We start from the raw sequence: 17,271 nt of genomic DNA on the forward strand, positions 1-17,271 counted from the left end.
TAGTTAATATTGTTTTTTGGGAGGTGCGTTTATACTTTTAATTTACCATGCATTGACAACTCAATGCTAAACTACTTTATTATAGTTGCTTCATGGTATAATTTTCAGCGATATATATATATTGTTCTATTTCAGTTTGTAATTAATGGTTCAACATGCAGTTTATAAAATTGCGTTAATGCTTTAAAGTGAGACTTATAATTTTAGACATATTCGCCCTTATATTTATTCTAGAACTTAAAATGACATATATATTTAACATGGACACATATACGAGTATCGTATCGGATATGATACAGATATGGCGATACGATGATTTTCAAAATGATACAAATACATGTACTAGATATGGATATGATACGGATATGATACGAGTACATATTTCAAAATGATATCATACATGAAGTATAAGAGTAACATAGTGCAGAAGGAATAATGTCAATTGATCTCCATTTATCTTTAAAAATTTTGAACATGTTACTTATTTTCTATATAGTTTAGAATAAAATGTTGTAGATAGTGTAAAATTGACTCTCATTCGCAGAAAATTGAACCCGCTCCATAACTTGAAAGTTACCACTCATTTTTTTCTGATAAAATTCTAGCAGAGCGATTTTTTTTAGCCTTCATGCCAAGTTAAAATAAATGATTTGGATCTTTTTTTTTTTTTTTTTTTGCAAACATTCATGCCCGTAGGCCTTTATTACTTTACTCAAAATCACTTACATCAGGTTACAAAGATATCGTAGTTTAACCTGCCTAAACCAATTGCTCAAAACTTAAAAGTAGGATACATGTAACCAGTATAACCCTCTTCCAGTGCACTACCCCCCTTGGCTAAATAGTCAGCCATCACATTGTGGCTTCGACCAATATGTGTACACTCAAATTCATTCTCCTTTAGTAATCCCCAAATTTCATGTATCTCTTTATATGCTCTCCAATCAACATCTAGGGGAGGTTGTTGAGCCGTGCATGCCTGAGCTAGAGTCTGATTATCTGTGAAAAAAGTGCAAGATTGAAGCCCCATCCTTTTAACAAACAAGACAGCTTCCTTTAAGGCTACCGCTTCCGCTTGCAATGGACAGCATGCCGTACAAGGAGCTGCCCTGTAGCCTTTGAGCTCACCATCCTTCTCAAGCACAAAGCCAATACCCCCCCTCCATGGTGGCTTCCATGATCCATCAACCATGCACCTATAAACAGTAGCTATACCACCCTCTTGCACATTAACATTCTCTGCCCGAACCCCCTTTTTAACATGAGCTGAAGCCGCTATTCTAGTCTCTCTGCTTATTGAGTTCGTGATATCCACAAACCTTTCAAAAGTTGGAACTTTGCCCCCATAAACCTTCTCATTTCGGCATCTCCAAATAGCCCACGCAATGTTTGCCATAGTTGTCCATGCCTCCTCCGATGAGTTTTCATAGAACCATGCAAAAATTGATGAGATATCATGAGGTAAACCTTCTGTGCGTAGTGCTAAAGGTCCCAGCAGCCAGCAGGCTCTTGCAAAAGGGCACCAGAACAGCATGTGCAGCACATCTTCATCCCCTTGATTACAAACCACGCATGTTGGTTCCCCTCTTGAAGTTCTAGTTGCTATAATTTTTGCCAGCGGCAAAGCCCCATGCATGAGCTTCCAAAGAAAAATTCTTATTCTAGGCAAAATAGAACCTTTCCTCCAAACCAACTTCCAAACCAAGTTACCTTGTACCCCCTGATTTATTTGAGAGATGTGCTTGAAAGCCTTCTTAACTGAAAATGCTCCAGTTGTTGAGTCAGAGAAAATAAGGCGGTCCTCACATGCCCCTTCCCTTGGCGGTTTCACATTCGTCAGTATGTACAAGCAGTTTTGATGACCGTAGAACTGAATCAAAAGATCCACGTTCCATGTACCGGTCTCCTCCACCACCAAGTCCCTGACGCAAAGCTTTCTTTCAGCCGCTGTTCTCTCGGAGTTAATCACGGCACCTTCAAACCATGGCTGCATCAGCGCACTACACCTTCTTCCATCCCCTAAACTCCAAATTAATTTCGGAAACAGGCTTTCTCTTGCCGCCATAATTGCTCTCCAGCAGGAATGCCAACCCACAGTGCGTTATTTCCCGACGTAAATTTCCACAACAGTTTCATTATTAAGGCCTCATTCATTTTGGATAGGTTTCTAATTGCCAGACCTCCAAACTCCACAGGAAGTTCAATCTTATGCCAAGCAACATAAGATAGAAATCTATCTTTATCCATCGCACCCCAAAAGAACCGTCTAATCAAACTTGTAATTTGCTTTATAACCGATTCGGACAACCTATCCGTTGACATAAAATAAACCGGCAAAGCTTGCAACACTGATTTTATCAGGACAACCCGGCCTGCATGTGACAAAGTGCGCCCCTTCCATGCTTGCAATCTAGAAGACACTTTTTCAATCAAAAAATCATAGGAAGCCCGAGTTGTTTCTACAGGAGCCCCTAAGTATTTAATTGCCTCATTATTATCATTGACCTCCAGCATGCTCGAAATCTGAATTCTTATTTCATTTGGAGTGCAATGGCTGTACCAAATACTACTTTTTTGAGGCCCAACCTTCTGCCCCGATACCAATGAAAACCGGTTTAACTCTTGCTTGATAATTTCAGCTTCCACACAGTCTGCTTCACCAAAAATCAGCAGGTCATCGGCATAGACGCAAGATGTCAAGACAGCTGCTTGAGGAGCAATTTGTACTCCTTTAAGCAAGCCTACTGTTGCCAAATTCCCAAGTGACCTACACAACAGATCCATGCCTAGGATAAATAAATATGGAGAAAGTGCACATCCTTGCCTCAACCCGCATTGGGGCTTAAAAAACCCGTCACCAACACCATTCAAAACCACCGAGAACTCAGCTGATCGAACACAGCCCATAATCCACATCACTAATTTTGGAGGAAAGCCATACAGAGGCATAATCATTTCCAAATAATCCCAATCCATTCGATCAAAAGCCTTCGATAAATCCACCTTTAAACAAAAGCCTTTTCTATGATAATTTTTTGAACGAAAAGAATGCAAAACCTCCCTTAACAAAATGACATTATCCGAGATATCTCTACCCAGCACAAATGCAGATTGTGCATACGAGATGCAATTACCAATAAGCGGCTTAAGCCTCGAGCTTAATAGCTTAGAAATTATCTTGTACATCACATTGCAAACTGAAATTGGTCTGAAATGACCAACCTCCTTCGGTTCCTCAATTTTTGGAATCAATATTAAGCTTGACCTTGCCACTTGATTTGGCATTACACCTGAAATAAAGAAAGATTTTACCTCCTTCAACACAACTGGACCGAACACTTCCCAATTCTCCTGCAACACCTTTGCATTAAATCCATCGGGCCCGGGGGATTTATTAGGCCCTAAAGACATCAGAGCCGAGTATATTTCTTGATCAGTAGGATCAGCCACAAGGAATTGTTGTGCAGCTGCTGGAATGAGAGGCAAAGAGTTGAGCAAATCAGCACCATACACTGTTATGACATTCTCACGAGTACCCTTTGTATAAATGGACCTGAAATGAGAAACAAATAACGAACGGATTAGCTTTTCCTCAGTTATCCACGTGCCTTGGTCGGATAAGAGTGAATTAATTGTGTTGCGTCTCTTCCTTGTTACCGCCGAAGCATGAAAAAATTTTGTATTGTTGTCACCATAAAGCGCCCACTTTAAACGAGATCTTTGATGCCAATAGAACTCTTGCATGAGAAGACACCTCTCATGTTGCTTTTGCACCTCATTTTCCTCTCCTGGTTTGACCTGATCCGGCGGTAAGGAATTTAATTTATGCATTTTTATCTCACACTCATTCAACATGACGTCAGGAGTTTTAATTTTCCTAACCCACTGTTTCACCTCCTTTTGAAATGAAAAAGCCACAGCCCCCCAACTAGACTCTGCCATATGCACGGCTTTAGAACAAATTCCCTTGAAATCCTCTCTTAATCCCCACCAATTCTCACATTTAAAACCTGGCTTTCTTCTCTTTTTAGAAGGCTTAGTACGAAGCAGTATCGGCAAATGATCACTTTGGAATCTAGGCAAGTGAAACACTAGCGAATCCGGGTATTTCATTGTCCAAGCCAAACTGCCAAGTGCCCGATCCAATCTCTCCGACACATTATCCTGCCCGGCCTTTTTATTAGACCACGTATAAGCCGGTCCGCTATGTCCAAGATCAATGAGACCCGCATGATGGATCCAAGCCCTAAAAGCTCGATTCGGACACGATAAACCGTCAACTCCTCCCCATTTTTCTGAAACCGAGACTATTGCATTAAAGTCCCCTATCAAACAAATCGGAACACTACATTGAGACACGTGAGAGTAGAGATCATTCCAGATTGAAGGGTTACCTACCCTCGTAGGGTCTCCATACACTCCAATCAACATCCACTCTTCTAAAGTACCCTTCTCTACCACTTTTGCAACTATCATATTTCTATTCTTTTCAACCAAGAAAATATTAACATCCTCTCCCCAAACCAGCCATAGACCACCCGACTTCCCAACCGATGAAACCACAATCGCATTGCACAAAGGAAGCTCTAAAATTCTTTTGTTCGCCTTCACCAGATTACACCTAGTTTCTGAGATAAAAGCAATTTGCGCCTTTGTACAACGAAGGTAACGGCTTAACGTGGCTACTGTCGTGCCTCCGCTTCCCCGACAGTTCCACGACAAAATACTCATATATGGGGTGCCGGCACGTGAGGTCCCGCCGGCTTAAGCCTTTTCATCAAGACAGAGTAATTATCCTCCACACTCACATTAACTAAACCATCATCCCCTAGCACCTGTTGCTCATTCAGAACTAAACTAGATGTAAAATTATTATCTCTGTTACCATGTAGTGCGCCATCAAAATTTCTTTTATACCCAGTTTGTGTTGCTGATACACTTGGTGTAGCTCTATTACCTCTAGAGGCCCTATTAAACTTCAGACCTGGGGCAAGAGCTGGATTGAGAATCCACTCACCTTTCTTCGGCTCTAAAATTCTAGCAGCCTTAAATCTCTCCTCCTGACCCGGCTTTTGGGCCAGCAAAGACAGCCGTGCAAGGTCCTTACAACCTTCCTTCTCATGTCCCAAAAGACCACAAAAAGTGCAAATTCTAGACACCTTTTCGTACGAGCAGTAAACAATGAGTTGGCCAAGAGTTGGGTGCGTCACCGTGACCCTATCTTTTATTGGTTCTCCAACTGGAATAAGAATTTTAAATTTAACAAACCTCTTGCCATTTACAAAGCCTTTAACTGGCCCTGATACCGGTTTCCCCACATCTTTGCCTATCAAGATCAACCCCTCATCATTAAAAGCGTTCACTGGTAAATTTAGGAGAAGTACCCACACCGCCGCCTCTTCCACATGTGACGGATTCAATTCATGCTCAGAAGCTACCTCTCGCAAAGCCACAATGTCTCCCCTATATGTCCATGGTCCTCCCAACTGTGCTGTTAGCAGGTCCTCTTTACTACTGAATTCCACAAGGTAACAATTTTTCACCACTTGCCTCATTGTAGTTGCCGGGTCCGCCCCCCATGCAGTGACCATTGCTTTAGCAAACGGGCTGTCAAAAACCGTCTTATCAGTTATAATACGAGCCAAGAGACACAAGCTCCAATTCGTACTTGAGGTCGCTTTTGACGGAATTACTACCTCCTTCCCAACTGCATCCTCTGTACTTAGCCCCACAAATTGTTGAATAAAGGCCTCATCTTCTTCAGTAAGATTTGACATCCTCCTCCTATCTTTGTGTTTTTTAATGTGTTTTCTCAGTTTAGGATGGTTACAGAGAGTAGGAGAGTTTTGATCAACAACAATTTTTTGAAGAAATTGACTTGTGGACGGGTGAGGGCCTAAAACTGAATTCCTACAATTTTTGGACTTGGGTGCAAAATCTTTGGATAGAGGCTGGGAATTACTATTTCTTGCTTTCTCATAATTTCCTTGTAATCCGTGATTATTATCTTTTTCAAAATCCCCACCTTCTAAAACACGGTTTGTCTTTTCCCCAGGAAAGATAGAGCAAGATCTTACAGTGGGACCCACATGATTTCCATGCTCTCCTGAAACAGAAGGGAAATAATGCACAAATTCCTTCTTTTTCTGTGAGACATCAATTTTGAGATGTGTAAAAGCAGCAACCTGCTTAGAATCAGGAGACATCCCTGTATATGGATCAATTCCAACCTTGAGAATAGATTCTTGCCTTATTGACCTGGTCTGTGCTCCTGGTACCGGCGCTTGGTACCAATCGGTGGACCAAGCACTGTTGAATTCAGGCCTTGTCACGCAACAAAAGGCAGAGTCATAAGAGGGGCTAAGGTAACTGCTGCAATGGTCTGTAACACCATAGTTCCAGCAACTACTCTCTCTTGGCACCAGCTTTGAACAGGGGGTAGCTACTGGCACACCAGACGGAGACAATAAAACAGTGGGGATAGAGCCAACCACTGCTGAATATAGAATGGTTATCGTGCCCACCTGGACCAAGGAATGAGCATTAGGAAGTCTAGAAAGTAGAGAAGGGGGAAGGGGAAGTGGTGGTAGGGAACAGAGTTCCATATTCGCCTCAAAGTTCTTTCATAATCGCACTAGGAACATTTTTCTCATTCCGCCATATATCAGGTACTCGACTGGATTTGGATATTGGCATACCAGCCAAAACCAGAATGTGGTTGGCACTAAAACTTTGATAAACTAAAATTTGTTGGAGCATTTTGTTGTTTCTTGGCTATATATAATATACAAATGTAAAGAAAACACATACATGGCTAACAACTAATTAAGTACAAAAAAATAAAAAAAATCGGAATAACATGAATATTACCGAGGCAATTTGCAATACATGGCTGTAGGTTCTGAAAATAACCTTATAAATTGAATAATAAAAAAACCCGTACCATATATTTTATAAAAACAAAAGAGATACAAGAAGGAAGACTTCAAGGAATGACAAACAAGAAAGAACAAAGAAAATAAAACAAAACAACTTCAAAAAATAACTCCATTATCACATACATTGTAAAGTCACTTCTGCATGTTTTGTTCAATTTAGTAGCTCCAATAGTACTTTGTAAGAAATAACGTAACGGCATCATCAGCTCGGGGGAACAATGTAGGCATACACTGCAAAGAAAGATTGTATACATGTAAGAACTAGAAGTACTAGAGCAGCGACGAGAGAAATTACTGTCCATGGACTGCTAAAATAATCACGAATCAATTTTGCTCGATGCTTATTCCAGCTTGACTCACAGTATCTGTTCACTTCACTGAACAAGTCAGCCAAAAAGTGATCTTCCTCTAATAGCGTGCCTTCGTTGAGTAGGTTGAAGAAATGAGTCAAGTCCTCTTCACCGCATAGCCAGCTCTCAATGATCCCACACTGCTGTAGTATCATGGCATCTTTTTGCGTGTTGACTAGCAAATCCAAGAATGTTGCAAAGCATGAGAAGTGGCAATTCAATTTGCGATAATTGCATTGTTCAAATGCTATAAGGTTGATGAAAAGAGGCCTACTGTCATCGACGATTGTTAGTTTAGGGATTTCCAACACACCATTAACAAATGATATGTCAAATATATGTTGTGGGTTTCTCTTCGGTCTGAGTTTTATGCCAGCATCTTGGAGATCAGTGACAGAAGGGATCACCATCGTTGATGGATTCCCTGTGGAATTTGGGAATGCCATTGGCAAGCTTCGAGAAGTAGAACTAGGAAACCATGTGAGCACCCATGATAGAAACCAAAGAAGCAAATATTTGATTCGGCTCAACAGTCTGGTTAGAGGAAATGATTTGGACCTTATCAATACGCCTGGAATTTCTGGGTTGGGCACTGAACAATGGTGATTGAGATGGGCCAAATGATAGATTTGAGCTGGAGGGTTCAGATTTAGGGGGTAAATTGGTATTGGTCGGGACATATTAGGAATAATGTCATTCACAAAATTAAAGTTATCGTCTTGTTTTACCCCAATCTCGCACAGTTTCTCAACAACAAAGAATGGAATTTGGTTCTCTAGAAGCACCAAATCCCATCCTACGTACCCATGATTCCAGCCAACCTCAAAATAAGAATCCCAGTTTTCCTCTTTCCGTTTTAAGAAGTACTCCAGGATGAAGCATCCATCAAGCAACATCATCTCAACGAAGCCATTGCTATCAAGATCCACTGTCTCACTATAACACCTCCGTGTTTTATCTTCTAGCTTCTTCATCTCTGATATACAGAGATCCAAACTTATGTGGTCCCCACGGGACAGGAAATCCCTCAAGAACCGCCATTTTTTCTCCTCCATGGCTCGGAGGCTCGTTTGACCATGGTGGAATGGGCCAATGGAGATGACAGAGGGCTCGAAGAAATGTTTCCTGCCTGGGTTCATGATACGTGGTGCACGGAAGATGGTGAAATTTTCTATCTCGTTTGGTTTGCCCCATAATTTGTTGAGTTTATGTTGCATTGATTCTGACAGGAGAGAGGCTTCGAATTCTACAACTATATGGGATTCTTCCATTGATATTTCTTGGTGAATGTAAGAGTTATGGTTCAACTTGAATAAAACTACCTTAACATTTGTGTTTATATTGATCATTACTGTGGCCCCATCACTCCACCATTTCCACGTACAAGAAATGTTTTCCAAATAAAAAGTTTATTACAATTATCATTGATATAAAATGAAATTAATACCTACTTTCTGACACACATAAATTTTACAGATAACATGGGTCATATCGACAGGAAAAAAAAAAAAAAACCACACCACGATCATCATGATGCCAAAACTTATCCAACAAATAAATCAATATTCTGGTAAGGTCAAAATGAGACGATTTTTTATTTATAACACAAAAAAAAATGAAAATTCCATCCATATCATAATTTCCCACAAGTTACCAAATCTACCATGATCGCTGAATTATTCATCGATCGATCTGCATGCAACCCCCGCAAAATAATTCAGCTAGCCAAATAATGTCCTGACCCACTGAATTATTTGGCCGGACAAGTCTTAATTTGTTTTTTTTTTTTTTGAAAAAAACAATTTTTTTTTTTTTGAACTATTTAGTTTGTATTAGTGTATATCGCCCAAATTTTATGACGAACGTAATACTAACCTATTGTTTGATGACAACAAATTAAAAGAGCACATAATAATATTTGTCAAAATGAGTTGATTTCAAGAATTTATTTAATGCATAGTTATTTTAGAAATAATTGACATAGTTGTTACTTATTTTTCAACATGTCGTGTAGTGGGTGCTTATTTAGGAAAGTTGTGGGGGTTTAATTTAAGAATGTTGTAGTCTTTTAAATACTATAGAACTCAATATGTAATTGTAAGAGAGAGAAAATAAAGTGTTGCATCTATAAGAACTCAGATGTCAAAATCTTGAGGGCAAGAATGACATGCTCCTTGGTAATATCGGCCTGCAAAATTAAAAAAAAAAAAAAACAACAACATTGTCCATCATAAAATAAATGAAACTTAGATTTATTTTTAGAGAGAAATATTGAGTGTCAAGCCCTCAAATTTGAATTTAGATTGAACTGTCGGTTTATGCAAACTGTAACAAAAGATATTTGGCTTAGAGCATCTACATCCCTGAAACTATTAGAGTACGTTTCTAATCTGACGTGACAGTTTCTAATTCAGTTTCAGGGATGTGGGAGAGTTTCTTATTTAGAAACTATGCAGGAAAGTTTCTTATTAAGAAACTGTTTATAAACTCTATGTTGGCCAAATGATTGGCTCAAATTGTTTTTCATTTTTAATTTGTTGCTGACGTGGCTTAATAGGAAACTCTAAAATGAGTTTCAGGGATGTGAGAGTTAGAAACTTTAAATACCATAATTTCTAAAAAGTAGTTAACAGTTATTTAGAAATCATTTTGAGTTTTAGAGATGTAGATGCTCTTAGACTGCTCAATAAATTTTTAAAAGTCAAGGGTAGTCCAGTCAATGTGTGCCTACAATAGGTCATTGAGTTGGGAGGAATATCATTATCTTATCCCCATTAATACCCACCACGTGCCGTTTGCATTTCTTAAAATCATATGTTTTATTACGAGTAAGGTAGGATGTATTATTACTAACTAATAATTGGTGAGTAATAATAGATCTTAACTTTTAAAGCCACTAACTAAGCGATTAATCGGCATATGTCCGATTAATCGGAATTATGCAAACAACTAATCATTTTTATTAAAATTATATGTACATATTCATATAATTATTTATTTAACTCATCGAACTTATGAAATAAACTTAATTTAACTTAGTTGTATTATTATAAAGGATACTATGATTATTTCATCTTAACAACACATACCCACTTTACATATGTACATAACACCTTTATTTAATGAAAAGATAAATTCGAGAATTAAGTTTTTTCAAATACTAATAACATATTATTTGAAATAAATGAAACATTCCAATATAAATTCACTAAATTTAGTTTATAATAACAACTTAATTTCATATATAAACAGGTTGTACTAATTGAATAAATTATATCAGTAAGTAAAAAAATATGTGGTATATAAATAATAGAAGAATTAATCAATTTCAAATTAAAAAAAATATATAAAAAACAATGGATGTATATTCAAGCACAAATAAAACTACAATACATGATTTATGAAACGTATTATCACACATAGTCATAAAAAAAAAACAATGTGAAAATAAATATTCACCAGAATAAACGAAAATAAACTGGAATAAATGGAAGATTAAATGGGAATAAATGAAAAATTAAACGTGAATAAACAAAATGATTAAGAATAATCGGCCGATTAATTGTAAAAATATGCAAACAGACCTTCAATTTGTGTATTTGTAACAGTCTGACTGCCGTTAATGATTAAACGGGAGTTTAATCGGCCTATAAGGCCATTTTTTACAACACTGTTACCTAGTACACTAATTCACAAGTACTGTACTAATTAGTACGGTAAATTTAGCCAAAAAATCAAAAAGGAAATGGCGGAGGGCTGTGGATTCATTGCCGGAAACGAAAAGGCATCGATGTACATAAAGAGTACTTTGCCAAAAAAAAAAACACTTAATATTTTAAATTATCTAATTCTCCATCAAAACACTTAAATATCTAATTTCCACGTTTTAAATTGAGATAATTGTTGCCATACCGGCCCATAAGGAATTAGAAAATAGTCTACAATCTTTCTCAACTTCCGTTTCTCTGATCTAACTAAAAATAATTTTATTTGAACTTATTATTATTCTTTTATTTTATAAGAAGTGATTAATTTACCCATCTCTTTAAACGAACACAAAGGCCCAACATATAGAATGGCCGACAAAAAAAGAAACAATAAAACAAAAAGAGCATGACAGGTACCCACACTCTTTTGAAAAGCTAAAACTTATATTGTGGAACCTTAAACAAATTATCCTTTACTTTACAAAAGTAAATTCCACAATCGTTATTTGGAGCCGGGATTTTCTTTTACGGCTCTTATGCCATCTATTCCACTGTATGCCATCTATTCCATATGGATAATACTATCGATATCATGCTAATTTAATTGATTAATTCACTTTATAATTCAAGGAGATTTAGTTTAAATACTTTAGTACTTTATTATTAAGTTTAAATACTTTAATACTTAGTATAACTTGTTCTGTTTAAATGCTTTAGTATTTAGTATATCTATTTATTATTCAGTTTTAATTTTATTATTGTCGTATACATGGTGTTCAGTTTCTATGTATTATTGTTTATTATAAATGACTTCATTTGAGTTTGTCGAAAGTTCATCAGAACATGAGCACCATCCAACTCCAGCTTAAATATTTATTGTTTAGTTTAAATTAATACAATATTTTTCAATTTGTGTCTTTTATTATTCACGGAGATATTTAAGCAGATGCACTCCGTCGGTTAGTACTAATTATTGTTCATCCTTGACAGAGTTTTTCATTTATCAAAATTAATATAAAATAATATCAGATATTAGAATGAGTACAGTAAAATTTAGATAGCATAGAAGTAGCCATAAATAAAAAATTCTGGCTCCAAAGATTGTGGAATGTACTCTTGTTTATAAGTAAATTAAGCAAATTTGTTTAAAGTTCCACAATACAAGTTTTAGCTTTTAACAAAAGTGATGGTAATCTATTTTTTTCTTTAATCTATTTTTCTTTTTTTGGGCCATTCCATATATGTTGCACTTTCCAATGGCTTGTGGTAGGGACGATTTCACATGGTATATATGTTGCTTTCCCCCGTTTTATGATCATTTATAAAGCAAATTATTGTAAGGCATGTAGAGCTTCCTCCAATCTGACCTGTCTAAGTTTTATTTCCAGGTCTTGTAAATTAAAACAAAAATATTTGCATCTGGAAGACGATCTTTACATCATGCCAAACCATACAGACCTTAAAGCACATCACAATTTAAAGTTGCACCTGTCTCCTGATCCACTAATAAGAAATTAGACCCGCTTGAACAATTGTTAAAAATAATAATAATTATTATATCTATATATGACCACTGTCATTTTCTTTTCACTTTTTGGTTTTTATTTTTGGGAGAAAAGTCTATTGTTTGTAATATGGTGTGTCTATATGTCCTATGAATTATTTCGTTGTACACGTGGAAAGTAAACCATGAACGAAAAAGTTTATTGCATTGCGTGTTTGAGAGAAGTTAGTACGTAATTTTAATTACAATTTAGAGCATCGTAAAATATTTTCTGCAATCTAACTTAATTAGAATGGGAGGAGATGCCTTCCTTTGAATAAATTCCTTGTCTGCTCAAAGGCGAACTCACTTGATTTATTTAGTTCAGTTGATCTAGATCAAAAGCAAAAGAAAAAGCCAATCAATTTATTTAGTCCAGTCTGCTCAAAAGCAAAAGCCACTGAACTCAATCAAATCTGGATCCCACAAATTCACTGTTTTTTTTATATATATGGCCCACATGACAGCGTATATATAGTAATTAATTACTAATTACTTGGCCTGTTTTGGTTGTTTCTTAGTTTGTGTAAGATCAATAAACTTAACTGTTCTTTTTTTCCAACACAAATAAACAAAATTAAGTCGTCCAACAACGTTGCAGAGAAAGATATGCAAATGTGATGTGATGTAAAAAAAAAAATCTTCTTATATCTTTCCATCTTTCCATAAACATGTTTTCAATGCAAGGCACAATACTCATAAAACAAACAAAGAAAAATAACAAAGGAAATCCAAATAGGTTATATTGTCTTTGTTCAAATTAACAATTGCTGATTTGCTGTAACATAATATACCAGTACGAATATTCATGAAAAAATCTCCCAATGTGATATTCAGTTATAGTCGAGTTATTCTTAGACCTAACCAATAGAAATAGAATAGCACCGAGCACAATTATAAGGAAATAACAACAATAATATAAATCCAAGAAACAATTAACGAAGCTGTAACGTAGCGATACGGATAAAATCGAATTAAACTGAAACGTTAATTTTTCTAAAATTATTTTCTAATTGTTATAAATAAGCTTTGAGGGTTTATATGCAAATTAAACAATTCTTGTAATATATGAATATTAGAGGGACTTATTTGCAAAATACCAAGGATATACATGAAACCTTGATTTTTCTTTTCTTCTTCCTGGCCGATTCATTTTCACCCCGTGTGTAGTCCGCCCAAATAAAAAGAGAGAGAGAAAAGAGAAAGAGAGAGAAGAAGAGATCTAATTCCCGCGGAATCGATCAAATCGTTCGAAAAATTGAGATTAAAACCGAGCAGACGACTACCGATCACTTCTATCTCTCCAATTGGTATCTCTTTCTTTGATTATTCTTGTTAAAACCTAATTGGCCTCGATTCGTTGTGTTTTCAGTCGAAACTTGAAATTAAGGTTTGAATTGTTTAGATCTTAATCCGTTGAGCTTTTGAACTCTCTTTTAATTGATTAAAGCTTTCGAATTGAAACTGAACTTCTAACTTAGGGTTTTAAGGGTTTAGTAATTTTTGTTGATTGATTCGATTAATTAACTATATAAGCCCGATATCTATTGACCCAACTGAGTAAACCGAATACCGATTGCGTATCGATCGAATTAGGGTTAATTTGATTAGTTTGAGTGATCCGAATTGTATAGCAATGATCTATAGTGTTTAGATAATTACCGAATTAGATTTAAATTAGTATTTAATATGATTACAGGCATAACTGATCGAACAAGAGAAATCCCGAGACACTTCGAACAGTCTGAATCCTTGATAAGCGACACGAACGTCATAACAGGTGCGGGGGTTCACGGGATTTGTCTTGAGGTTTATTTTACGAATTAAATTGGATCGTATAAACTGCATGTTGAATTTCTGATTGCATGCATCATTGATTTATTGCATACTTGATTGAATTAACTGCTTAAATGGATATGGTTTTGCATATTGGTATGGTTTATCGATTGATTGTTCCTTTGATTCTGATATGAACTGAAACCACAGTACTGAATTGATATTATTATATATATATATATACTGTTACTGCAAAGTCTAGAGTCGACGCTAGACTTTGACTCAGGAACCATATGCGCATTTGGGGAATGACCCCACTGACTCCAGTACCGGTTGGAAAGGGGATACTGTTATACTGTTATTACTGTGATCGTAGGAATACTGAACTGTGGTATACTGTATACTGTTAAACTGTTTCTGAACTGATAGGCTTTGCTTCTGATGGAATTACTGATTATTGGGAGTTGTGATATCTTTAAATTGATATGGATGTCTTAATTGTGAACCAGAATTAATAGAATTGTTAAGCCGAGAAAGATAGATTTAGATATCTGTTTTCTCTAACCTGACCCTATACTTATGCATTTAAGCCCAAATATCTTACATGATTCCGATTGGTGTTTTTCAAAGGATGGTATTATTTAGAGATTCATTTGGAATTTCATTTCAAGTTACTGCATTCATGTTTCGTAACTGATTATCGTATTTAATTCTGATATGGATTTCTTACAAATCCAGTAGCCCTGTATAAATTCCGCACTGAGAAACTACGAATAAGTTTCTCACCCCTTTTCCCCTCGTGGGTTTTACAGGAAAGAAGGAGTAGACTACGGGATCGCTCGAGAGAGAGAGAGGAAGCAAGATAGGTATACTTATGCCTTGGTTAAATGATCATTTTTGTACTAGTTAAGTACTTGGATCATGTTTTTGTTGTATATAACCTTTTGGGAACCAGACTTGTGTAAATTATAATTATGTAGTACAACTTTAAATGTGTTAAGTAGGATGTGTAATAATTAAATTGTTGGTGTTTGCATGTTTTGGTTTATATAAAAAGGTGATCGAGTAAGGGTTTTTGAGATGAAAAATCCATTCATTTCATCGTTCTTGCCTTGAGAATATATAGGAAATATATATTCTTGGCATAACTACGCGCCCCTAGTTCCGGGGTGTGACAGAAGCTGAAATCAATCAAGTAGCATTTAAGTTTCTCATAAAAAAAAAATGCATTTATCTCATGATTGTAACAATATAAACAATAGTTTCTCCAAAATGCAATGCTGATGTATCATGTTAAATATGCAAATATTCACGTGCAGTAGTTTAATGAAATTAATTCAATTTTAATTATAAAACCTCATTAATTAGATCATGTTTCATTTATAAATATTCATGATCGAGTAAAATCACATTATATTAGGTAGCCGGTTTGGTACTTGTAATATCTCAATTATGCGTTATTCGAATAATGATGCCTACCAACAGGGAAACAGTTATGATATCAATTTATATACAGCTATGCGCTACCAACAAAACAGTTATGATATCAATTTATAATATTTCCCGGAAAACAATATCTATGACACATCTACTTCTTTAAGTTCGGACTGATTCTTCAAGTTTTTTGTTTAGTTTTAATGCGTTTATTATTATGATATAAAGTATCCCAAAAAAAAAATAGTCAATTAATTTTCTATTTATCTCCCAAAATTTCTTCAGTTTATGGAAAATTTCTAGTGTACCCATCCAACAATTTTTGAAAAATCCAATTTACCCATTAAAACATCATAATATCTAATATACCTGTAGAAATTTAATATTTTTTCTTCTATCTCCTTTTAATTATTTAACATTTTAATTAATTATATTTCAAGTTTGTAATAGAAAATCTTACGCGTAGTTTAGTCAACCCCTTGGATGATTTAACACAATATATCCAAATAAAGATTGAGCGGGTCAAATGCATGCCTCATAATTTGTAATATATATGACATACGTACGAATATATGTACGTACGAATATTCATCATCCAAAAACAGTGATTTTATACCCATCTAAAAAGAATAGAAAAAAATTTTCCAAAACAAAAAATATATATATATATATAAATTTTAGTATTGAAGCGCATTTTAAAATGGAAATCGTATTGAGTGATATAAATCAGTTGTTTGGACTTTGAATATGAAGATAAGAATATTAGACATGTATAAGGTATGAAAGACATGAAATGAGGTATTTGATCCCTCATAAAAATTATACAATATGTAAAATTATATTGGCACATGTATTCCTCTTAAGTAATAAAGGAAATTATATTATAAACTCCTTCTTTCTTTCAATATTACAATCCGAGTTTAATTTCCAACAATATATATAAGATAAATATGTATACAAGTGGAGAATGCATGTATATATCTTTCAGTTTCATATTAGTTGTTGCATGCATTTATATCAAAGATCTTCACTGTTGGCATTGCCGGAATCATCCTAGCAATGATCAATAGGGTTACAGGACCTGCTCCACGGCTGTCCGTTACTTGCCGGTCTACAATTTTTATCGTCATGTTGTCTGAGATCACATGGTGTACCATCGGCCCGAATGCCTCGGTAGTCAATCTCTGTCATCCCTCTTGAGTGATCCTCATAGAGTTCTTTGTGATGTGATCCATGGTTGTGACTATCGGTTGCATTTCCTTCATTGATCAGGAGAATGATGCAAAACACCACGAACAAGAGCACTGCCTTACGAGCATAGGCCATCTTGAAGGATGACAAAAATCTCTAACAACAACCAGTAACATCTCTAAAATTTAGTCATTATTATTTATGCATACAAGAACTTTTCATAATATAATAAAGATTATAGGTTTTTTGGTAACATATTTTATTTATAATATTGACAACACTAGTACCTTTCTGAATAAAAATTCTGAACAATATAATTTGAAAATTGTTTG

At 35.6% G+C, this 17,271-nt stretch overlaps 1 protein-coding gene and 2 long non-coding RNA genes across 3 annotated transcripts in view; 1 reads left to right on the top strand and 2 right to left on the bottom strand.

Annotated features, from left to right (window-relative positions):
* LOC144561047 (uncharacterized) overlaps positions 1–17,271 on the bottom strand; it is a 76,101-nt gene that overhangs the window by 11,013 nt on the left and 47,817 nt on the right. The gene's annotated exons all lie outside the window — the stretch shown is intronic.
* Positions 7,114–8,541, bottom strand: LOC144560917 (UPF0481 protein At3g47200-like). The gene has a single exon (XM_078310132.1). The coding sequence runs from the start codon at positions 8,503–8,505 to the stop codon at positions 7,141–7,143; it is 1,365 nt and encodes a 454-aa protein (XP_078166258.1). The 5' UTR covers positions 8,506–8,541; the 3' UTR covers positions 7,114–7,140.
* Positions 13,708–15,312, top strand: LOC144560981 (uncharacterized). The gene is made up of 3 exons (XR_013513530.1): positions 13,708–13,848; positions 14,238–14,318; positions 15,127–15,312. It is a non-coding gene; the product is annotated as an uncharacterized LOC144560981 (long non-coding RNA).

Source organism: Carex rostrata, chromosome 10 (assembly GCF_964058835.1).
Source record: "Carex rostrata chromosome 10, lpCarRost1.2, whole genome shotgun sequence".
NCBI classification, from domain to species: domain Eukaryota; kingdom Viridiplantae; phylum Streptophyta; class Magnoliopsida; order Poales; family Cyperaceae; genus Carex; species Carex rostrata.